Here is a 24,643-nt window from a genome sequence, read left to right as displayed (position 1 = left end):
TGACAAGTAACAACACTCAGAAGCAAAGAATGGTGAGAAAAGTTTCATTCAATTATGTTTATCAAAATGGTAATGTTGGTGCATGAATATTATCAAGCAATATGCAAGTTCCCTTTTGAGATCTTTCAAAGTTCTTGAGATTCTTGGACACTTCACATCTTTTTCTTCTTATTCTTCATCAACTACCTCTAATTATTTCTTGTCTATAGTACTCTATTTTATTTACCTCTATCTCTCATTAAACACACAACACTGTTAAAGTGTGTACTTTTTCTTCTTTGAAGCAACATATTGAGATCAAGATTAAGGTCCATTTTATTTTCTCTCTTTCATCCATTTTGGTTGGTTAAGCTTCTGTCAAAATATATGGTTAAGTTTTGGATGAAGTTGCTTTTGCCTATGGTGGTCAAGCGTCAATGTTGCTTCACATTCAGATTTCAAGACTAAGAGATGAAGATTCACTCACCAATAAGTGGATGTATTAGAGTATACCATTATGTTCAACAAGTTATTTCAAGCTTAAAATGCTTAATACATTCTAGCTTGACGGGGATGTTAAAATAGTTGAGTGGTTAGTTAGTTTGGTTAGAATAGTTAGTTTTTTTTATCCTTTATATAAAAGATTCAGTGTATTTTTCTTCCAATCTATTCAATATTCAATGAATAATATTTTCACTCATTTTTCTTGTTTCATCAAGAAGATTCAAGTATGCCTCCAACCATTTTAACATCTTAAAACTTATTTATATCTAGAAAGCTTGTGTCAAATCATGATTTAATTTTACATCAGTTTAAATGTGATTACCCATGACCGCTTGATTAGAAATGCTCCTATCCTATCTTTGATATTCTTTACAATAATATTCTGAATGTGTATAAATCTTTGTATCGATAATGAAAAGATATTATATTCTATTACTTATTTAGCGTTTGAGGGCATAGATGTGATTATGTGCATCCTTGAAACCTATCTATCATATCCAAACAACCAAGAGTGTAGTGGATTTTATATAGGCCCAGTTGCACATGCGTCCTAAATAAATGATGCAATGCTTGATGTCGGGTATATAGGTCCGAAGACTTAAAAGTCCAAACCTATTGCTAGACTAGAACAATGCTATATACTATAGGACTATAGGGCCCCGGGTATAACATGGAAGGTATATTGGAAAATATTATGGAGTGATAACTTGTATTTCAATATAAGCTATGACACCAAAAGTCAATGATTCAATTCTTATGAATGATACTTGTTGAAAGAAATAATTACGAACTTTAAAAATGAGACTATCTTGTTCTACTACTACTACTTTCAGTAACTCAGAATTAGTCACCCATGACATCACAAATCATCTCTCTTTTAACTAATACATGTACTGTCAAACTAGACAAGTAGAATACAATCTAACCATTATTTTATTCTTTATTTACACTTTCTTACTATGGTTTGTTTATGAGCTATTTTATAGGGTACGAAATAGGAAAGTTAGTTAACAAATATATTTTACAATTTTTAAGTTTTTCGTTCGCATTCATTTAATTCCAAAACACAACTCATAAATGAATCTTAAACATGATTACCAAGTGGATTTTAAAAAATGCCTCATCGATTAAAAGATTTTGAACCACGTATTAATCTCTTATAAATCTAAAGTTTCTCTATTTAAATATTTGCAACTCTATTTAATTTTTTTGCTCTGCACTTGAGAGGAATTGTCTGCATGTCTTAGAATCCTAGGTGTACAATTGGTGCCATGTTCTTTATGAAATCTTAAAATCCACAATTCATTTGTATTACTTTTTCTAAAAGTCAATAATAATTAAAAATAAATAACAAATGATAATGTATAAAACTTTTACATTGTTAATATATATATTTTTTCTCTATTTGTATATATAATTATCAGTTTAAGCTGAAATAATATATGAAAGAAATACACATTTGGTGCGTCCATAATTCATATAATATTCATCAAAACCAATGGCATAAAGTTTTGTTCACCTTATATTCCTCATAGACAAAAGTCCCAACAAGTGTTATCTTCTCTCTTCCTTCTCCCAGTATGTAATACCCTCTTCCATGCATGGGTTCAAATAAAAAATAATTAAGTTTTATGCACCAAGTAAAAAGTTTAAGAAATAGAGTAAATAAGGTTGTACGTGAGACTCAAGTTGTCTCATGGTTAGAGAAAGAGTGGAGTGAAAAAGGTTGAAGGTTCGACTCTCACCAACAATAAATACTAACATATTAACATTTTATCCATAAAAAACAATATTAGTAATAGTATTGTCAAATAATCAAATGTCAATCATCAATCGAGACCTTAATTACTAGTGTGAGGTCTCATTGGATTATATATATGTCAAAAAGTAACATTCAATTCATATGAGTGATACTTATTAGAAAATCACACGTAATCGAGAAAATATAATTGATTAATGTAAACATCATATGGCATGATCCAATTCCTTGTTGGGGCGTCCAAGTATATGTGGAACATTGGAGAAGTCCAACCATTTTCTTCTTTCCCCAATTTAACCCCATTAACTTTCCTATATTGACCAAAACACCCCCACCACAAAACACTTAAAACTGACCCAACTATTCTGATACTTTTCTTCACACAAAATATCTTTGTACCCAGTTATTCACAAGATTCTTCATTGTTTCGACAAAAAGACACTGAATTTGTGTTTCCCACAATTCTGATTTCAATGGCAACGTCTAATCAGGACACAATTGAAACTTTCATGAGCATAACCGGCTTATCTGAACCAATCGCAATACAAAAGCTCCAGGTTTGTTACAATTCTTGTTTTTGCTTTTTTTCTTCTTGTTTCAATCTTTTCATTATTCAATTTTACTCTGCATTTGAATTGTAATTTACCCAAAACAAAATAATTCATTGATTATAGTTAGGGTTTTTTTTAGCCACGTGCATTTGTTTTTTGAAATTGGGTTGTTCACTGTTTGCCAAAAAGTCAGGATTTTGGGTTCTTTAGATGTTTCTTTTTTCCAACCTTGTAAATAAGTTTCGATCATTACATAGTCATGATTACTATTACCTGATTTTTTTTAAATTTTTGGGTGAAATTCTAGGTTATTGGCATTTATTATTAGGTGTATACTGTATTGATCTCTTTTATTTTCGAAGTTATGATTAGATTTTACTAACATTTTTGGAGTCACTGTGATCAGTTAGGAACTTAGGATCATTTATAGACTTATAGTGTGCTTATTGAATTTGGTAAGTTTGCTTACAATAATTTTTTTCACGAACATCTATGCTTGATTAGTACTTTGTGTTATAAAATTTGAAATTGTGGTGTTAATAACATTGCTGTTGCATATACTGTGGCATTGCAATTCAAAGACAGTTTTCTATCTTAGCAATTTTGTGATATCAGATAACATAGCTTATAGCCTTATACATGAATGAGCTCCGAAACTTATTCTTGCTTAGATTTCTAGATGAGAGAGATCACATGCATTTTGTATGTGGATTTTAGTTTCTAAGTTATCAACTTACCCATTATTATCTCGTATACTAATATCTCATAGAACCACTTCTGTGGATTTTGTTTATAGAGATTTTAGGCATTTACTAATGATGTAAGGTAAACTGTTCGTGCCATGGCCTGGTGGTTATGGAGCATGTCTCATGGGTTTGAGACACGGGTTTGAATCTGAGGCTCTCCAGGCCCCACTAATTGGGAGTCTCGTACACTAGGTCACCCCCTTTTAAACAATGATTTAAGATAGTTGTTTATGTCTCTCCTCATCATCTGTAAATATTGTTTCTTTTCAGGAGCATGGGGGTAATCTTAATGAAGCTGTCAATGCACATTTTAATGAAGGAGACAGAAATTTGTCAACCAGGTGCACACTTTTTCTAACCTTAACAATAGTTTCGGAAATCTCCCTTGTCAAAGTAGTATTACTGTCTTCTAAATCACTACATGCTCCTGTAGTCCTGTTAATTCTTATGATTTTGATATCTTAATTCATTCTTTCATTGCCAGTGTGAACAATACTGCTGTCGCTGTTCCAGAAGATGATCTCATGGATATAGAGGATGAACTTCACAGACCTCTATCACTTTTTTCTTCAGCCAGAAACAATCCATTTTCTCTTCTTGAGTCAACAATTGGGAGAGGTGTATTTGATACACGTTCTCTTCTAGCAAACCAACCACCATTTGTTACACATCCAAGAGAGGTCAGGGAGATTCCTATTGAGGTTAAGGATGGTAGTCAATCCTCTCCTCAAGCTAGTTATCATGCTCCAGCTATTGAAGATGTCACTGGAACTGTTCATGCCGATGGTCCAGATATTCATGGGACTATCATAATTAATGAAGATGATGATGATACTCCACCTGCTCGGACTGCATATCAAAATCAACAAAATCACGAGACATTGACTGATACTTCACTTGCCCGAAGTGCAAGATCCAATGTGCCTGACTTTGAGAATTTACCAGATTACAGCAATGACATAGAGGAAGAAATGATCCGTGCAGCTATTGAGGCTTCTAAACGGGATGCTGGGGAAAATTATCCAAACCACAACCCTGCCAGTCAAATTGTATGTTACTTTCGTGATGGATTTCTCATGGTCTACTTCACTGAATGCTTACCTTAGTACTTATTTTCTACCTGGTGCAGGACGCAAGTGAATCTGGGCCCCAGTCCAGGCAATCAGTTTTGGAGGATCCCGAGCTTGCTCGTGCAGTTTCATTGTCACTGAAGGTACACTTCATTTTTTTTCTTATTCCTTCCCGTTTCAAATGTTTTAAACCTGTATTCTTGAGTGCATTGACCATGTTATCTTACCACCGGGGGATAGATTGATGCTTTTACTTTGCTTTCCATTAATAATGGAAATTTGGATCATTGATTGCTTGTTGCTTTTAAATGAAACGAGTCCAGACAGCTGAGCAAGAGAAAGCAGTGCTCATGCAAGGAGATGCTGGAGCACCAACAGTAGGGCCCTCTAAGTCATCCGGGGTGGATCTAGGAGAAGTGGCATCCAGTGGAAGGTATATTCTCTTTATAATTGTTGTCGCTGTTGTGGTCTGCTGCATTGGCTACACAGAACTCAGTATTTTCCCTTCTCGTGATTGTCAAATCTGAACGGCAAAATTGTGGTCATTCTAGACTGCAGACAGGAAGCTCATCCTTCCAAGATGAAGGTGAAGACTTAGAAGAGCAACCTCTGATTAGGAGCAGGTCTAGACTTGCATCTTTGGGCTCCACAGAATCGGCCAACAATGTTGAAGTTATCGAGGCTAGCACAGCGGCAAGCATAGGACCTCTGGATAGCAGCAATCCTCTTCAGCATGATCGGAATTCATTCCCTGATGAGGTATGGTCCTTCACTTATGTGTTTTCAAAAAGAAATTGTGTTTTTAACCATAGCAACTTATATTGTCCAGGCTGCCTGATTTTCGATCTTTTTTCTAAAATGAAATTGTAGTGGGGTGGCATTTCTTCTGAGGAGCACGATGAAGCAGTTATGCTTGAGGCTGCAATGTTTGGTGGAATTCCAGAAAGGAGTGGGTACAGCTATGCCTACGCACCACACGAGTTCATGCAGAATAGGGGCATCTATCCTCGCCCAACACCTCGCCCACCTTCACCATCATTGACAGCTCAACGCTTGATAAGGGAACAGCAGGTGTGAGTTATTTCTTAAATAAAAGCTGGATTTGTATGGGTTGTAGAAGATGGCCTAACTGCAGCTATTGCTGTCTTTTTCCATTTAATTTGTAGGATGATGAATATCTTGCAGCCTTACAAGCAGACAGAGACAAGGAACTGAAAGCTATAGAAGAAGCCGAGGCAGCTCGTGAAGAGGAAAGGCGGAAAGAGGAAGAATCTCACAGGAAAATACAGGAAGAAATGGTAATACATTTAGGGCTGATATGCTAACAAAAGATAGTTGCCACAATGTTCAGCTTTACTTATGATTCTTTTTTTGGTCTCTGAGAGCAGGTTTTTGTTTTTTGCTTTCACTACTTATTGCAAAAAAATGAGCTTGTATTTATTCTATTTTTTGTTTTCAAAGATTTTTACCGGAAACGGTGAACAAGGTAACATTTTTGCAATTATTAATAAGGCTCAGTGGAAGAGGCTTCCACCTAGTAGAGTCTGGTGTAGATCTGCGCAACTTTATTCTCACAAGTGAAGAGATTGTTTCCAGGATTTGAATCTATGACTTTCAGGTCACAAGGCAAGCAACCTTATATTTGCACCGAGGCTCATCCTCTATTGACATGAAAAAAGAAAACTTTTTTTGCAAATTGTCATGCATTTCTTGGAGGAGGGACTGAGTGGTTAATAAACAAGCAGTTGTTAGAGGTTTTGTAGGGTGGGTTAAGTTAATGTCCACCAACTATGTTTTTCATGCTTACATTATGTTGCATTTCTCTTACATGTCTTGTTGTATTCCCTTTTTTTTCTTTTCATGTTTTTTATCATGAATATAAATGTTGGCCTATGCATAACCTTGCTTTCCTGAAGGATCCTCTATTTCTGAATTGCTTCTTACTCTTGTGTTTGTCATTATTCTCTGTCAGGAACTGGAGACACAGTTAGCGGCAAAAGAAGTCTCTCTACCACCCGAACCATCATCAGATGATGAGAATGTCGTGAACTTGCTTGTAAGAATGCCAGATGGCAGCCGCCGTGGACGCCGATTCCTTAGATCTGATAAACTACAGGTAAAATACATGCTAGAAAATGTTATTTTCCTCCTTTATTTTGGTGAACATTTTTTGCTAAACCTGACTGTGCAAAAATTTCAGTCTCTTTTCGACTTCATAGATATTGGTAGGGTGGTGAAACCAGGCGGTTACAGACTGGTGAGTGGAGCTGTTGCATTTCAGTTTCAGCAAAATTTCTCCCCTTAACATGTATTCTCACTGTGATTACTCATCATTAATGTTATTCTTGGGTTAGGTGAGACCGTATCCGAGGCGCGCTTTTAGTTCAGAAGAAAGTACATCAATTCTTGAAGAACTTGGCTTAACCAACAAGCAAGAAGCCTTGTTTTTAGAGCTAATCTAAGTTCTATGGTGCAGATCTAACTGAAGTTTAGTTTAAAGTTGGTTTGTGCTGTTTGAATGGAATTATATGGTTCTTTTCTATATAAGATCAGAATCATATTTTACAAGACCATCATGGTTTACTTATGATGAATCTTTGTGGAGGATGTTTTGGAAAGTGGTATACTTTTAGTTACTTGGAACGGATAAAGTATCTTCTAACATGAACATGATGTGCCTGAAGGCTACAACTTTTTTCTAATGAACTTGACAAATGCCCCATAAATTTAAGAGAATGGTTACATCCTTGGAAAAAGAAGAAAAAAGGGTTCTAATGACCCTGTCAGACATTGTTTAATAGAAACATCAATATCTACGAAGTCATTAGATTATGTACGGAGAGTGACTAATGCCTTTTATTGTAAGAGATTAATCTCTTTCGGAGTTCGTAACTATCTATTTTAACAAGTGTCATTCTCAGGATACCAACTATATATCACATTCCCTATAATATCCTAAAATTGTTCCAAGATACCAAACAATGCTAATGCTTAAGTATGAAGTAAAAGTAGTATTAGAAGAAGAAAAAATAGATCACACCCAAGCAAAAGGGCACAACCAGAGCATTTTATTTGGTTTTAGTGTTATGTGCGCAATTAGGATTTTTTTCTGACCACCAAGGCTATTATCTCATCTTTTTATTATAAAATTAATCATTTTTTAGGTGTATGACTGTTTGTCTAAATAAGTGTTATTCCTAGGAGTGGAATACATTAGGATTTGAGACTAAATTTTTCATCTCGCATTCTATAAAAAAACTTACACCTTATAATTGAACATTTTTTCCCATTCCAAAAAATATTCCTTCTCTCTAGAAATGAAGACTTATAGAGAAAGATAAATCCAAAATTACCGTAGTTTAAATTTTACAATATCAAGAAGCCTATAATTATTGCAAAATACATACAAGTAACAATGTTATATACATTTGATAGTGGTTTCATTTACCTCATTAAATAAAAAGAATGAAGTGAATAATATACACATTTTCTAAAATACACAACATATATAATATTAGTAGCTAATAGAAATGTGATCTAAAACACTTATTTTATACATATACGGCGTTTTTAAGAAGATATTTGTTTGCATGTAATCTATCGACATATAGATACCATAAGCTTCCAAAACCATCAAATTATTTTTGATTTAGACGCATTTTCTATATACACGAGGTGGGTGTGCTGGCAAAATGACTCATATAACGTCACTTCATTTTTTTTTTCCTGGTTTGTGCATGCATTAATTAATTGGTTAGAGATTTCTTTTTCTTCTTTCTTTATTTTAAAATTTGAAATTTAGTGCATACCAAACCATTCAATATTTCATTACTTCATTTTATAATGTATGTTTGTGGAACGTAGTTGTCGAATATGGAATATTTTAGTTTTAAATATTTTATCTTGACTTCACCAAAATAACGTGTATATAATAGGAATATTTACTCATCGACCATGAAGATGGTGCCATTGTCGGTGTGCAAGTTGTGAAGACTAATGGCTAAACCTGTTTTTCCAGAACTCATTTTTTTTTTATTCTTAAAGGAATTATGAAAATTGGAAAAATATTTAAATTGAGAAACAATATCTCATCTTTGTAATGATTTGTTTGTTGCTGCGCCTTAAGAAGTTACATTTTATGTGGTGATTAAATTTTGTTAAAAAGATGTATACACTGGTAGTAATAATAAGAGTGGTTCACATTGTGGATGTATCATTTATTATGTATGGTAAGTGATATATTGATTGTATATAAATCTTGACAATAATAGTACATTGATATTACAATCATGAATATTGTAAATGGTGAATATGTTGGTACTATCAATGATATCTCTCACATTTGGTATAAATTAATACTTTTGGGGTGTATTGTCCTCCCAACAAGTATCGCTCTAAGAAATAGAATATTTGACATTTTAGTTATCTTGTGACAGAATCATATACTACTAGACCAATCCAATGTCTTGTTGGAACACTCTATTTGAATATGGCTGAAAAAAGTTTATAAGATTTAAATAGTTTTTATCTTATGAGATAATTTTTTTTAGTTGAGTTATATCGTATTATATTCTAATATACTATCAGAACCTGCATATCCCAATGGTCCTCTATCTCAAGATAAGTCTCATGTTAATTGAGATTTATGATAATAAGATTAAATCAATGCTTATAAGACTAAGAGAACTTCACTCCAAATATGATGTATGTTATGTTGATTAGTTTTATAACTAATATTTATTAATGCACAAACGTGATGTAAAGTTATACTGTGGTGATTAATAATTCTGAAAAATCTTTCACTAACTAGTGAATTTAATTTTTTATGTTTGCTTGATTAAAAGTAATTATTTTTAATCCAGAATTTAAATTATAATTTGTATTTTATTTATTGTTTTTTCTCATTTTAATAGTCTAAAATAATATATAAAACTATAGAAATGAAACATATAATTATACATTTTATTAACAATTATTTTTAATATTTTCTAAATTTTGGAGTACTCGAAAATCTTATGAGTACCCGAAAATCCGCTAGGTATAATATCTGGAGGGTGAGTGGGTAGGTGATGATGAATATATGAAAGGGAGTAAAGTGTAACTAAAACGATGTCGTATTAGATGACTACCAGCTGGCTCTAAAGAAACAGACAATACAGAGAAACAAAACGAATCACACCACTGCCATACAACTGGAACTACCCTACAAAACCGGTCATCCAAGTTACCGGTTGCAACCATTTTTATTTATTTCAAACGCGCATTGGTTTTTTCACTTTGGAACTTTCTACTCCGGTTCCATCTTTTTCCGTCGCAAATTCATTCATGGGTATTCTCTTTTCGTCGCTAACTCACTCTCCAACTCCCACTTCGGTAGGATTGGAGGAATTACCTGAGAGTTGCGTCGCTAATATCCTCAGTTACATGGATCCTCCACAGATTTGTCAATTAGCTACGTTGAATCGCACTTTTCGTGCTGCTTCGTTTGCCGATTTTGTTTGGGAATCGAAACTGCCAACTAATTATGATGTTATTGTACGAAAATTCGTGAATAATTTCCCCAGAAATTTGGGTAAAAGAGCAATTTACGCTGCACTTTGTCGCCTCAATACTTTTGATGACGGCAACAAGGTAATAAACCAACCATGTTTTAGTTCATTGGCTAGGGTTTTGTTCTTCTATTTTTTTCTATTCAATTATTATAAAGTAAGCAACTTTGAATAGCGGTGTTGGCAAAATCATTGAAAGATTACTCTTTTACAATAATTGATGATTTTTTTGTAAGTTCAATTGAAATAACTGTTCTGAATAAATTAGGGTTTTTTTTTGCAGAAATTTTGGGTGGATAAAAGCACAGGTAAGGTTTGTTTGTGCATATCATCGAAGGGACTGTCAATAACTGGGGTTGATGATAGAAGATACTGGAATCGCATCCCTACTGATCAATCTAGGTGAGATTCTTCACTTCATACTTTTATTCTTACCATTTTTACTATATTCAACATTTTTAGCACTTTGAACACTTATTTTTTCTAATCTGTTATCATATAGACATGTATTTTTTAGATGGATTATCTTACACTTGTTGATCTTTTTCATGAGTTTATGCCTTGGATATTTTAATTTTGTGGGGCAGGGAAGGGGAGAAAAAATTGAGGGAGAGGAAAGGGACATGTAAACTAATTAAGGAGTCCAAGCACAAGTTCTTTTTCATGTGTTGTGTTTTCCTTTAATATCTGTGTTGATATGGCAAACTAATATCTCCTCAAAATTAACTTGATCTTTCTCTTCATTTACTTTAATTTTATTTTGACCGACCTTGCCAAGTGGGACTAAGACTTGATTGTTGTTATTTTTGTAGTTATCTATGCTTAGGAATCTCATAAGTATATATATATATATATAAAATATATATTAAAGGTTTAGATTATTAATTTATTCAATCAAGAATTAAAGTTGGTTGATACATTTGATTGAACTATTACATGATGTTCATAAATAAAAATTTAAGGAACTAATTCTATTATAATCTATTTATAGGCAACTGATTGCAGTCATATTGATTTTTTGCATGTTAGTAGGGTTTACACGTCTAAATAGAAAGCAACATGAAACCATTGTCTTATCCTTGAGCATTTGATGAAGGTGAAAACAGAAAAAGTGCATCATTTGATCAAATAGAACCATTTGATTTTAACAGTTTTTGTGCACATTCTATATAATATCCAAATTGTTAAAAATAATATAATTGAAAGTGGAAGAACTTATATTGAAGCCATGAAAAGCATACATTTATATATGTATTGTGCTCCTCTGCCCACTGAGCGCATCTACCTGAACAAATCTTGGCTTGTGCTGTTGTGGAGGAAACCATGACGATATTGATGAAGATTAAAATTTTAAATACACGGGCTGTGGTATATTTATAACATTGAACGTGAATGTGTTCCTTTTTCCTTTGTTTTTGTGGTTGATGACGAAAGTTGTGAAAGTCGTAGTCAAGTAATTGATTGGCAAAATAAGTCTAGTATAGTGGTGCTTTGGAGTTAAACCTGAGCTATGTCCATTTTTTTTTGCAGATTTCATACTGTTGCATACCTCCAACAAATCTGGTGGTTTGAAGTGGATGGGGAAGTTGAGTTCCCATTTCCAGCTGGGACATACAGCTTATTCTTCAGAGTACATCTCGGTCGAGCCTCCAAACAGTTTGGACGACGGGTCTGCAACACTGAGCATGTTCAAGGATGGGACAAAAAACCTGTTCGATTCCAGCTATGGACTTCAGATGGGCAGTACGTTGCATCGCAATGTTTTCTGAAAGAACCCGGCAAATGGAGTTTTTACCATGCAGGTGATTTTACAGTTGAGAATGGCAATGCATCAACAAAAGTTAAATTCTCTATGACTCAAATTGATTGCACTCATCCCAAAGGTGGTTTATGTTTAGATTCTGTGCTCATATACCCAACTGAATTCAGAAGGGTTAAATCATTTTTGAATCGCTCCTAACCATTGTAGGTAGGAATAAGAATGTGGCATGTCTATAATATAAGAGCTTAGAGTGGTGTCAGCAAGAATAGAGAATCAAGTTTTATATGGTTCTTTTAGTATTAGATTTTTGTTGGATCGAGGAGGTAATGTGTGTATATATAAATGTAATTTAGGTCGATTAGAATAAATTGTTCTACCAACCTTTTTATGGTATGGTTAAGAATAGTTTAAGTAGAAATGTGGGATGGAATAGAGATTTCAACAAACTATTTTGCTTCAGTAGAGTTTGCTAACAATCCTCCACACTCATGTTAAAAAGGTGATTCTCAAGTTTTATTTATTCTTTTCAAAACTTAACTCTCAAATAAACTCTTAGTGATCAAAATATCATGAAAAAAATTATTCATTTCTACAAGTCTGGTGAAGTAGATCATAACTTTTAACTTATACTTATTCATTTAGAGATTTATATGGCAAAAAACTTGAAAAGTTGGCTCGGAATGGAAGGGAGATAAAGTAACATATTGGCGGAAGGGGATCACCTGTTCTAACGGCGTCTCATTCATTGTCCTAAGTTAATCATATATTAACACATGGATAAAATAAAAAATTTAAAAACAAAAAATAATAAAATGGAGCACTCTCTATCCCATGTTGGAATGAAAGACAAAATGACTTACATGAAAAGTTTTATGAAAATTCCCTCTAACTAAAGAGGGATTGGGCCCAAATAGGGGCTCATAGTAATAAATAAGAAAATGTTGAATCAATGCTTGGGGTTATATCCTGTGTACATCATATTCTTCGTGCTGGACCCAGATATATAAATCTTCTTTCTTGTGATAGTTAACTTATCTTTCTGTGTTTCTATTTTAAAGACAACATTGATGGTGCCATTATTACATTATTTAAGTAAGATGTGGAAAATTTAAAATTATTAAATCTAATACTATAATATTCAATAATAGAGGCAAACGGTTTAGTAATTTTAAGATATATATATATATATATATATATTTTAGTATAAATCAAAATTATCACCAGGATTGGGATATCCTATTCCAATTATTAACATTTACTTACCTCTACTAATGTATGTACTTTTTTTATATATAAAACTCGAACTCCACACCTGCTTAAAGAATCAAATATACAAGCACATTAAAAACTACTCTTTTTTCTTTCTCTAAAATTGCACTGAAAATATTAAATTAACGTGGATAAGTGAGTTACTTAAGCATGATGTTAGGAATTTGATTATCAATTATTGCTGTGTATAAAAATGCTTTCATGTGAAAGGTTGTACTCACGTTGATAATCTCTGCTTCAAAAATGATTAACATTTGAAAGTAGGAAGATACTATTGGTGCACAGAAAAAGGAAATTAAATTAATAGATGTACAATAAACTTCAGCATTGATTTTGATTATTTGGCTGGGTAACTATAAGACTAACCCTTAGACAAATATAATAATTAGTTTTAGTATAAAGCCTTTCCTAAAATCACAAATTCAAGATTTGAACACTGTCCTAACAAGTGAACTATAGTTCCAACTTTAAAGATCAAGGACGGTTCAAATTGAGAGACCAAGGACAAATGTCTTGGAATCTTGAATATACCGGTAATTTTAAGATCATACTCCACAATAGTTAACATAATAATATTACTTATAACTAGCAGATATAAAACCCATACTTTTTAACAAGGAGTTGTATATAATATTGATGAAACGGAATGTAAAATGTCAATCAAAGTAATCAGTATTGCAGTGATCTTGATTTTGGAATCAATATGTGAAATATAAATGCTATTACATGAATTTTGCTTAAAAACATTAAGCATACAAAATAATCAAATCAAATCAATACATGTTTTCCAAGAACCTCATAGATCTTTTTTTTTACGTGACAACGCTTTCCTCAATGAGAGGATGCGCAAAAAACACCAATAAATTTCTAGAAGCTATAACCACTAGAAAATTAGGAAGAGAATAAATATAATAAACGCCAAGCAGGAAGCCTTATGTAAACGTTGAACTCGTTAAAGTAATCTAGAGGTAAAATAAAGGTCTCTACCGTTCAGTCCTGTTGCAGAAGCTTGACTCTTGGAGAAATTTAATTGCTCAAAGTGAGTAGTAGTATAGAAGTTATCAGGGCTTGTGCAGGCGAGGTCGGTTACAGAAAACTCGGCCGTTGGCCCTCACAAATGCCGCTATACCAATACTAATGCTTGCCCACATAAGCGAAAGGAAGAAGTGCCGAAAATCATATCGAACTGTTGGAATAATGAACAAAATATTATAACGTAAAAGCCATTGAAAAAGCCTGAGTTTTTATCCCTATTGTCCCTGCCTAATGCTATAACCTCCATTTATAAAAAGGGCAAGCTGTAGGTTCGAAACCAGAGGCCTCTAATAGTAATAGGTTGATTCGATTTTTATATTAAACATACACAAATGTTGTGTCTATGTATGATCGTTAATTTCATTCTTAGTTTAGACCTCAGGTGTACTTTGTATCCCTTAAACTAAACAAACAAAAGTTAACTCACCTTGCCCCAATGACATGGTTGCAAAAAAGAATCCAGTCAAAACCAGACCCAAAGCCAGAGGAAATGACTGCAATGATAAGAAAAAGTGATATCAATATGCAAGAGGCAGATGATTTTCTTGAAGCATTCCTATTAATGAATTGCATAACATCAAAACATAAATGCAAAAAATAATAGTAAGAAGATATCAGATCTTCGATGCAAGAGGCAATTATGTAATGTATTGTCTGGCAACATAAACACTAACACTTCCTGACTGAATAATTTGGTTGCTCATTATGACGGGAAGTTTTCCAGTTCTCAATAAAAACATGAACCACTTGGTTTCATTTATGTGGGTTGTTTACTTGTTTTTGCTAGTGTCCCACTGCAACCCACCATTTTTCTGTAGGGTTAGCACCAACCAAAGGAAACATTTCTCCCAAAATATTGAATATGAAAGAAAAGAAATATGTAAAAGAAAAATTATATAGAAGGTGCACACAAAATCAGGTTTCACCTAATTTTAAGCATCATCAGAATGAATTTAGCCATACACCATAAAAGTTAACATAGTATAAATTGTGAGATTTTTAAAAGATGTTCTTAAAACAAAATGGATGCATCATACTTCAACCAGAAAAACATTTCCATCTAAAATATACTCACAGCTATAGCTTCAAGGCCTCCTTTCTGAGAAGAGGCAGCTGTGTCACGGCCGACCGAAACTATGTAATGTCCTTGCAAGAGATCAATTGCATCCTTCATGTAATAAAAAACTATCATCAACAGCATAAATGAATTGCAAATAAACTAATAGCTTTTTTTTAATTAACAAACATAGAAAAGATGTCCGATCCAGAAATGTTTTCAGGTGGGGTAAAGGACATAATAAATCTAAAATATGATTGACAGTAAGATATGCATGCACAAAGTAGCATCTCCTAAATCATGATTGCCATATGGAGCAGTTGCAGTTCAATCTCAACAAACTTTGAATTAGTAAGCAGAAAGGACAAATCAAATATTTAAACGACCTGGCCTAGAGAAAGATGAGTTATGACCAACCAGTACTAAGGAATTCTACAGCACAGCTACAGCACCCACACATTATGATAAATGAGATCTACAAACCTGCTTTGTTCCGTCACTAAAATTATTGTAATAATAGCGTAGAAGGGCATTCACACCATCCTTTAGTATCCCTTGAACTGTGCGGTGCCCACATCTGAATCCCACCAAAAAGTTAATTAAGGATGGTGCAAACTTTAAATTTTAAATAATAACAGAAACATATTTGAAACTTCAGAAATGTTAAGAGTTTTATGAAAAATCACACAAGGAGGTTGTTCGACCTTAAAGTATAAAATTGCATAACTCAATAGTACTATTTTATGTTATTGCTAAGTTTTGTGATTATTTTAGTAAATGACCGGGTATCTCTAAGTTCCATTCCCACAGTTGTAATACGTCAATAGCTGGCCATTACTAGCCCAATAAATCTACCTGCCGGCCATTGAAATAACCCAAGACAAGATATTGAGTTCCGAAGTAACATGAACACCTCGTCCGAGTGTTTGGACAGGACCAATAAATCTATGTTCCCTGGATAGCTTACAGAGGATGACACCCCTAGAAGGCACCTAGGGGCCAGTAGACCCAGGAATAGGCTTGCCAAACTGAGGCTGGATTGGACAGGACGGTGACGACAATATGCCTTCCTTCAGAGGAAAGAAATCCCAACCGTGTAGTATAAATAAGGGGCATTATACTTATACTAATTTAAGTGTTGGAGTCCCTTTTCAGCCTTTTCAGGTATCCCCTGGTCCGCCCAAGGCCAGATTCAGCCATGTTCAAGATCAACCTCTCATATCAGTCTTTGCCACATCATCCCACTACTGTTGGTAAAAAGAGAAACCGACTACTAACATGGGAAAAACAAAATGCATGATATTTTCCAAATTAGCACAATGGTAAAAAGAAAAACCATGGAACAATAGATAAAAGTCATACCTTAATACTACTTCCAAGAGACATACACTACCAATTTAGAAAATACAACTAAAGCCATCATAATACAAGACATTCCAAATGGTGATTTAAATTAGTACATGCTAATGTAATTCCAAAGAAAAACCTTTTGTGGATTCATAATTTCTAGATCGTCTTTATATATGGTAAAAACTTCGAAAATATTCATGGGAAAATACCTGACGAAGTCTCCTTTTAGAGCTGGAGTTCCTGAATACTGAATACTTACATCATCCCCGTGATTAGCCCACACTGTTATCAAAGAGAATTAGATATCAGAGTAGTATGAAACAGTGAATATTTTTTTATCCCTGGCCCTTTGGAGATAGTACTGATCCCCTTTGGGGTCCTATGAAACAATGAAATTTTGAATGTATCAAAAGAAAACTACATAATACAACATAAAGGATGGCTCAGAGGCCAAAGGCTGCCACCTAACGGGATCTGGGGATGATATATATATGCAGCCTTACTACTGCAAGCGAAGATTTACGGGACTTAAACCCAGGACCTCCAAGTCACAAGGCAAGCAACCTTACCGTTGTGTCGAGGCTCACCCTCTTACGTAATACAACATATATCAATTTTTTATGCAAATAATCTGAATTAGTAATACACTTACAGATCTTAAAGCTTTCATCTAGATTTGGATGTGAGCTAATGGTTTCTTCAGCACCGAAGACACCAAGCCTTCTAAGATGGCATTCCAACATATTTCGGCCTATCATGCTCTGAATAAATATTTTAACATTACTAAGCAGGAACATGATGGCATAAACACACAGCATAGCTATCATGAAAATAATTATGGTGATTACAGATGTGGTTGTGACGTTGTGTACTTGTACGCACATATACACTTGTACAATATGGAGCTCTTTTCTTTTCAAGGAATAACTCCAGGAAGACCAGAACAGATAATATCATGAGGATGGAGTGCTTTTTCCATTCACCTAGTGGGGCACAAAACACTTGCCATAATAAAAATCAACCAACCTGGGTTACATTTGTACGGTCTAGACAATCAATACAATTGGTCCTGACAACCCCAAGTTGCTCCTTCATTTTCTCTCCCTTTTCATTCAACAGAAGATATCTAAAATTCCAAAAAAAGAATTGCAAGACAGGTATCAGTTTTTTTTCTTTCTGAAAAAGAAACCCTTAGATTAGAATTTAGTACAAAAATTTATCATAAAAGAGTCAAATGATATAGACTGTTTTCCAGGAAAAATAAGTGTGTATTTTTCAGACAATTCATGACATTATGCTTGAGAATAGCCTTAGAATATATAGCAGATATTTCCAAATTAAGCAACATAACAAAGATAGTATTCTCTATATAAAGAAAACAAGTATTCTTAAATTATTGGAATTTCTTGAAAGATTAGTAGTTTGTAATCAGCTCCTTACTCAGATGAAACCAAGCAATATAACAGGGAAACAAATAATTAACTAAATTCACAAGAAATTTAAAACTCATAGCTTAACCAATAAAATGTTCCATACCCATTTCTCTCAAGAAAATCTGAAATTTGTTCATAGAGGATCGAGAGACGCTCAAAATGAACATGCCCACAGACCTGATGAAAATCAAAGTGCACATATCTACAAAAAAATGAAAATAAAAATTATGATGGATGGGGTAATGAAAAAGAAACCAAAAGAATGAAGGTATATCAACAAAGAATTAGAAGAGGCTTCTACCTTACATCATCACCAGCCACGTGCTGCATTGTGTTGCCAAACTTTTCACACAGCCGCCCTTCTCCTCCATGCTGATAAGATACAAAAGAGAAAGCAATGGACTCAAATAGATGCATACAGATACATAACAATTCCAAGCACATTTTCAGTTATCAGTTATCACAATTCTCAGGAACATGCACAACAATAGCCAGCGTGTCTCATTTCGTGTGCATAGATTGCATACATTCTTTACAGTTCCCCACAAATTTACGATACAATTATATATATTAGTAACATCAGATAAAGTCAGAGAAGTATTCCCAGATCATCAAGCAATGAAAGAATATTTACCTTGTTAATAAGGTCAACAGCCAGAACTGCCCCATATTTCTTTCGTAAGTCTAAGAAATGTCTCTCTAGGACTCGAGGCTGCATCACAAGCAATGAAATGGCAGTAAAATATAAATAAAACGTTATATGTAAAATGCAAAATTGCAACAAGTAACAGCCACTTACAGCTTCCTCAAGTTTCAATAACTCAAACTTCGGCTTATATGTTAAGTCAACAATTTGCTGCCAGAGCAGTGGAATTGAACCACGAACCTGAAAAAGCCCAACCAAGATGGCTCCTAAGTTTAATTGACACAATACTGGTGGTACAATACAATTAAATTCATCCCAACAAGCTGAAAGCAAGCATCCTAGCATGAACCGGCAAGGAAATGCATGTTTAATTGACACAATACTGGTGGTACAAATAAAGTGAACATCATATTCATCACAACAAACTGAAAGCAAGCATCTGACTCCTCTCGTTTTGGCTACATCAATCAGCCACACACTTCTACATCACCTAAAGGAACAAATCACCCATCTCCACGAAAAAGCATACCAAGACTAATTTAAAGAAAACTAGCATGACTGCAACATTTTAAACATCCAGCTCAACTATATTTTGTTTCACTTTTTCAAAATTGTAATCCAAATCCTATAGTCACAAATCTTATCAGAGGTACTAACAGGTTGATATTAAATTCTATTAACCTTAAAGCTGCCTACCATTGCATGTGAGAATACCTAGGCCTAGAATTAGATATAGTAGAATCAACAACAAGTCACCTCGAAACTGGAAAGGCAAACTTACAAAAATGGAACTTCTAGTAAAAAATAGACAACAAATGAAATGTGGTGATTCTAAGCAAAAATATGGATTTTTTTCATGAATGGTAAACATTTTTTCAAGAGTTCCTCTTTAGTAATCTTCCCAACTGCAAAGTTATACATTTGAAGTATTTGAACGCTTTATGACACCAGTAGTTCGCCAAATTCAAGAAATGAATAAATAAAGGCAGCGTTTGGTAGAGTTTGTGTTAGAGGGAATAAGGAATAGTAGATAAGACAGATCTGATAAGCATAAGGAAGTTATATATATTTACATATATATAGAATAGTAAGAATACTACTGTGTAACTACAAATTAATGTATAACTTTCTATGTGTCTCTCTTCTGCTTCTTCAAGGTTGAACAGGCCAAGAAGCTAGCTTCTTTAAGGTTCAGCACCATTGACTCGAAGGACCACTAGTAATGAATACTAATGTGGATAGACAGTGAAGAAATTTCCAAATATAGTACGCATTGAAAAAAATAAAAGATAAATCTTTGTTGTCAATTAAGCTGCTGTCAACTTTGCAATTACTGCAGAAAGGTTATGTTCAACTCATTTCAAAATTTCAAAACAATGACAATTATTTAGGCTTAGGACCATTCCTCTGAAGTAAGGCACCAGAACCTTGCTATATTCCACAAGTGAATACTAACAGATATATTATATTTTGAGATAAAATAAGTGTCTATTTAGGTATAAGTGTACTAATAGTAGCAGAGAGCAAAACCTGGACAAATGATGCGGTATACCCATTGAACTGCATAATTTGCTCTGTTTCAACAAAATTGGCGACATAGCCATCAGGATCAGCTCCTCTTCTCCACATACGAGTTCCTTTCAGGAAATGAAACTGGACCATTAGCCAACCAAACAATAAAAGATGATGACTGTCTTCTTTAAGCAGCCACAATTGACAACCCCAAGTTATGTCATACAAAAAATTTCAAATTGTTGGCAGTAGTGGTAATTAAAAATCTTAGATATGATAAAACAAAATTACTACAACAACAACCAAGCCTTAGTTCCACTACATGGGGATAAATCAAAATTACGAACCTGAACAAAAAAGGATTTTTTTTATAAGTGTTTTCCTTTGTCCAAGTCATGTAATTTTTCATAAATAAATTGACTAGAAACTGTATGAGCACAATCAAATTAAGATATTTCTGTTTATTTCACACCTGGACTGAAATTCTTTTTCTTTATCCTCCACAATAAATGTAATTCGTATTCTACCTATTGGTTCATCTGAAGCATTGAGCCCTGTAGTTATTTGACCAATATTAAGTTTAACTAGTTGAGAAATATGTTATTATCTCTCCATTGCTTCTAACTGTATTGTACCCACTAAAAGGTTTTCTCTAACCGCTTAAGCTATTCTACTTCACATATGCAAGGGAACCTTAGCATCATATCTACCTCTATGGTCAAACACTGAAGTAACTGTCACTTATTGGACATGGTCTTCACACACAAGTGGCCTAGCATAAACCATTCGTAGCTAAAACAAGTATTTTATATTTTCCAATGCCAACCTATAATCTTCCAGTGCAACTTAGATATGTATACTTCTCCTAAAACAGAACAATAGCGTAGGGGAAAACAATTACAGCAATCTCCCATAATTGCTTTATCAACACCACCAAATAAATCACTACATTAGTTTAATGGCCAGGCTGGAAACATTATAATTTTTTTGGTGGATGGAAACAAATAGAAATTTATCCAAAAGCTTTAAATACCATTTCTTCTTGTGCATCTCCTAGCAATTAAAGTGATGTCAATAATATCTTTCCCAATGGCTGCTTGAAAGTAATGAAAGCCTATCACTTGTTAAGGAAACATGGAAACAAAATGGTTACATGATCACACAATAACAGTGCAAATAGATAAATGAAACAAAAAAATAATGTTACACAACAACCATAAAATGATGATATAAAATGAAAATAATATAAGGATACTGCCTTGGATTACAGGGAGTAAGTATGGGTCAAGCTGCAAGGAGAGGATCACACTCATTATTAAAATGCGTGTACAGAAGAAATTGTACAGAAACAAAAAAATTGTCAGAAACCCACCTTGTTATCTATGAGCGCCTCTAACATATAATTGTTCCAAAGAAATCGAGGCTCTGCCTGCGATCAATGGTAAAGCAAAATAATACAGGAAATCAAAAACTGCAGAAAGAATACACTTAAAATGTAGATTGTTTGCACACACATAAGGAGTATTACATAGGATAACATTAGGAAGAACCTAAGAAGAGTTTTTCTATCATGCATCAGCAACATTTTGTGGTTCGAGGGGGTGAAGGAAACAGAAAAACCTCTTATACCAGCAGACTGGTGGTAAAACTAAAGCAAAAGGCAATTAATACCTGTCTCCAAAGAGGAAGCAATCTAGACTCATCACCCAGGTCATTCAATCGCTGGGCACTGCAGAAGATAATAATAGTGTTATATCAATAAATATGAATTCAACTTTCCAGTAGGGATTAAAAGTGCTTGCCAACTTTTAAGTAATAGTCACTACTACAACTAAGGATTTTTAGTTTAATCAATTGCAATGACCTGCAGCTCTATAAAAGTTAGATTCCAATGTGTTCCTCTCCTTAAAATTAAAAAAAAATCAAAAGGCATATATTAGAATAAGTTATTATCCCTTATATCAGTGTTGTACAGGTTTTACATCCAATATAGCCAAATGCACTTATAATAATAAAATAACTTGGATTCCTTATGCACTCAGGTTCTGTAGTTGCATCTACTAGTCAAAGGGAAATGTACGGGCATTTCCTTCTCTGTGGATATTTGTAAATTAAAGTGTGTAAGGCACCAGATTTTAGAATCAAAATAAAACCATATCATGTTCCAGTTACGAATACAAATGAAAAACTGCTTTAAAATATCCCAAGAAGTTCACCTCAGAGTTATATTAGTTTCATATGAGAAGAATAGACCAGAGGTTTTCTCAGCAACATTTAGCAGCGCGGAAAATTCCATCTCAGTCTTTTTCTGTCAAATATGGTACAATAGTGATAAGTTTCAATCTGGACATAGAATTGAATATGAAACAAGTAGAGATGTAACAAAAATACCTGTTCAGCTGGGGTACTTTTAAGAGAATGATCACATGGAAAAATCTTCATGGAGGAGATTTTGAAAATTGGATGTCCCAAGTAAGATCCAACACATTCGCGCTCAGTTATAACCAGTAAGTATGATCCTAATGGCAAATTATGATGATAACAACATCGAAATGATTGGTCAAATTGAAGTCTACTGTTGGAAAGGAATGCATTATCTGAACTCTGAAGAGGAAATCAGATATTTAAACTAGATCTAAAAAATCAGGTATGAAAAATGTGAAGTTAACATGATCCTGAAATCCATTGCCTTTGTTAAAAATAAAAAATGAATAATTTACCCTTAGTCAACTAATGTACCCAACAAGGTTGGTTTAAAAATCTAACAAGGTTGCATGTTGCCAGCCAAGTTATTTACACAGTGCATATATATTAAACTCTTAATTCATATGTCAAGATCAATCATTATCTGCCATTAGTCTAACATCCCAAGTGCGACATCTCTCAATAAATAAATAAACAAATAACTAAGGATGAACCAAAAAAATCTTTCCAATACACAGAAAATAAGAACTCAAGGCATAATACAGACAGAGACGGAGTAACAGAATAAACACGTAAAGGAGTATCTACAACATCAATCAGTAAATAATGGTTAAGTGTATACTAAGATTGCTCACCAGCCAAAAGCCTCAAAATCCCAATCACACCAAAAATCGTATAAATCTTAGGAACTCGAAGGGAGCTGCACTCTGGAACCTCATCTGTCAAAGAAGGAGCAAATTACATTTAAAACGAAAAAAGACAAAGACAGATCACAGAAAAATCACAAGGTAAAATCGTTAAATATGCAAAGCAAATGAACAAGAGAAATCAACCAAGCAAGTGAAAAAGCTAACCAATGAGATTCATGGAGCCATCGGTTCGACTAACAGCCAAAGAAGAACCTGAAGATCCATCAGTTGGTTCAATCACATACTGATCCGGGAATTCCCATAGACGCATGCGTGTGTACAGCTTCTGCACCGAATCTGCTCTCTCCATCATTATTGAAACTCCACCTCACTGAAAACAACAACAACAACAACAACAACACACACACTCATCATCATTCAAATATTCACATCTCAAATACCATTTAACGTTGGAATATTAAATTCAAATTACTCAAAAACTAGTTGAGTTTGATTTTGATCTAATCTGAATCGAGTAACCATTAACGAAACTATTTCTATGGAATTTTCTCGCACTACCACAGCGAAGAAAATGATAGAATATTAACCTGTTTCACAAGATCGAAGAACATAATTCGAACCTCAAACGAACACGAACTTCATTATTCAAAACTAGTTGGATTCGATCTAATATGAATCGATGAACCAGTTTGGCGCTAAAACGGTTAAGGGAAATTAGTTTGAATGAAAATTTGTGTCACATTCGCAGAAAACAAAAAAATGAGAGAAAGTTCACCTGTTTCGCAAGTTGGAATGCGGTGTGTGATTTTTTGCGTAAGAGAACAAGTGTGTAAGTGTTAACAATTTGTTACATTTGTTTTTTTTTGCTGAAATGGTGCTGAGCATGTTATTATGACACGTGGACGTTGATTAGAGGTTCGTGGCCTACTACTACGGACAACCCTATGACGTGGTCAATTTACCAGCGCTTGTTAAAATATGCTAACTTCTGGTTTTTACTTTTTTGGCAAATTCTCATAACATATAGTAACTGTTTGGTTCAAGTAGTACATGTTTGATGATTCCTCTTAAGTAAGGCCGGATTTAAGTTTTGTGGAGGGAAAAATGATATGTTAGGAGAGTTAGTCTCAAATACCTATGAATATTCTCGCTCGAACATAATTACCTCCAGTATGATAATACATGTGAGAAACTAAAAAGTTCTTCAAACATATATTACTTAATTCTACTATTTTATAAATTTAAAAAACTTATATTTATTCTTGGAATAATTGGATCTCTATTCTTCTAAAATATATAAATTATTTTTTTTATAGAAAAAGTATGTAGGACTAGACTATGAGAGTT

General features: G+C 33.8%; 3 protein-coding genes across 4 annotated transcripts; 2 read left to right on the top strand and 1 right to left on the bottom strand.

The window, feature by feature from the left end:
• LOC109333345 (plant UBX domain-containing protein 8-like) lies at positions 2,580-7,308 on the top strand. Its single transcript, XM_019568791.1, has 11 exons — positions 2,580-2,799; positions 3,810-3,880; positions 4,024-4,588; positions 4,669-4,752; positions 4,933-5,042; positions 5,161-5,368; positions 5,480-5,680; positions 5,776-5,907; positions 6,582-6,725; positions 6,810-6,866; positions 6,964-7,308. The coding sequence occupies exons 1-11, from the start codon at positions 2,716-2,718 to the stop codon at positions 7,069-7,071; spliced, it is 1,764 nt and encodes a 587-aa protein (XP_019424336.1). The 5' UTR covers positions 2,580-2,715; the 3' UTR covers positions 7,072-7,308.
• LOC109332117 (F-box protein PP2-A12-like) lies at positions 9,883-12,379 on the top strand. Its single transcript, XM_019566950.1, has 3 exons — positions 9,883-10,240; positions 10,442-10,560; positions 11,689-12,379. The coding sequence occupies exons 1-3, from the start codon at positions 9,935-9,937 to the stop codon at positions 12,116-12,118; spliced, it is 855 nt and encodes a 284-aa protein (XP_019422495.1). The 5' UTR covers positions 9,883-9,934; the 3' UTR covers positions 12,119-12,379.
• LOC109333300 (phosphoinositide phosphatase SAC7-like) lies at positions 13,841-24,196 on the bottom strand. Of its 2 annotated transcripts, none has more exons than XM_019568709.1 (21): positions 24,072-24,196; positions 23,501-23,666; positions 23,282-23,365; positions 22,614-22,741; positions 22,439-22,530; positions 21,894-21,951; positions 21,595-21,651; positions 21,478-21,511; positions 21,256-21,336; positions 20,241-20,347; positions 18,864-18,950; positions 18,699-18,776; positions 18,366-18,436; positions 18,168-18,266; positions 17,658-17,757; positions 17,284-17,392; positions 16,841-16,913; positions 15,765-15,858; positions 15,300-15,392; positions 14,652-14,718; positions 13,841-14,375 (listed from the first exon to the last, which is right to left on the bottom strand). In XM_019568709.1, exons 2-21 carry the CDS (start codon positions 23,646-23,648, stop codon positions 14,251-14,253), a joined length of 1,785 nt encoding a protein of 594 aa, XP_019424254.1. In that variant the 5' UTR covers positions 23,649-23,666; positions 24,072-24,196; the 3' UTR covers positions 13,841-14,250. The 2 variants fall into 2 exon arrangements, with proteins under 2 accessions (XP_019424254.1, XP_019424256.1); XM_019568711.1 differs by lacking the exon at positions 24,072-24,196 and adding an exon at positions 23,884-23,985.

Source organism: Lupinus angustifolius, chromosome LG18 (assembly GCF_001865875.1).
Source record: "Lupinus angustifolius cultivar Tanjil chromosome LG18, LupAngTanjil_v1.0, whole genome shotgun sequence".
Taxonomy (NCBI): domain Eukaryota; kingdom Viridiplantae; phylum Streptophyta; class Magnoliopsida; order Fabales; family Fabaceae; genus Lupinus; species Lupinus angustifolius.
Note: the sequence above shows the minus strand (reverse complement) of the source record. Positions and strands in the feature narration are given on the sequence as shown.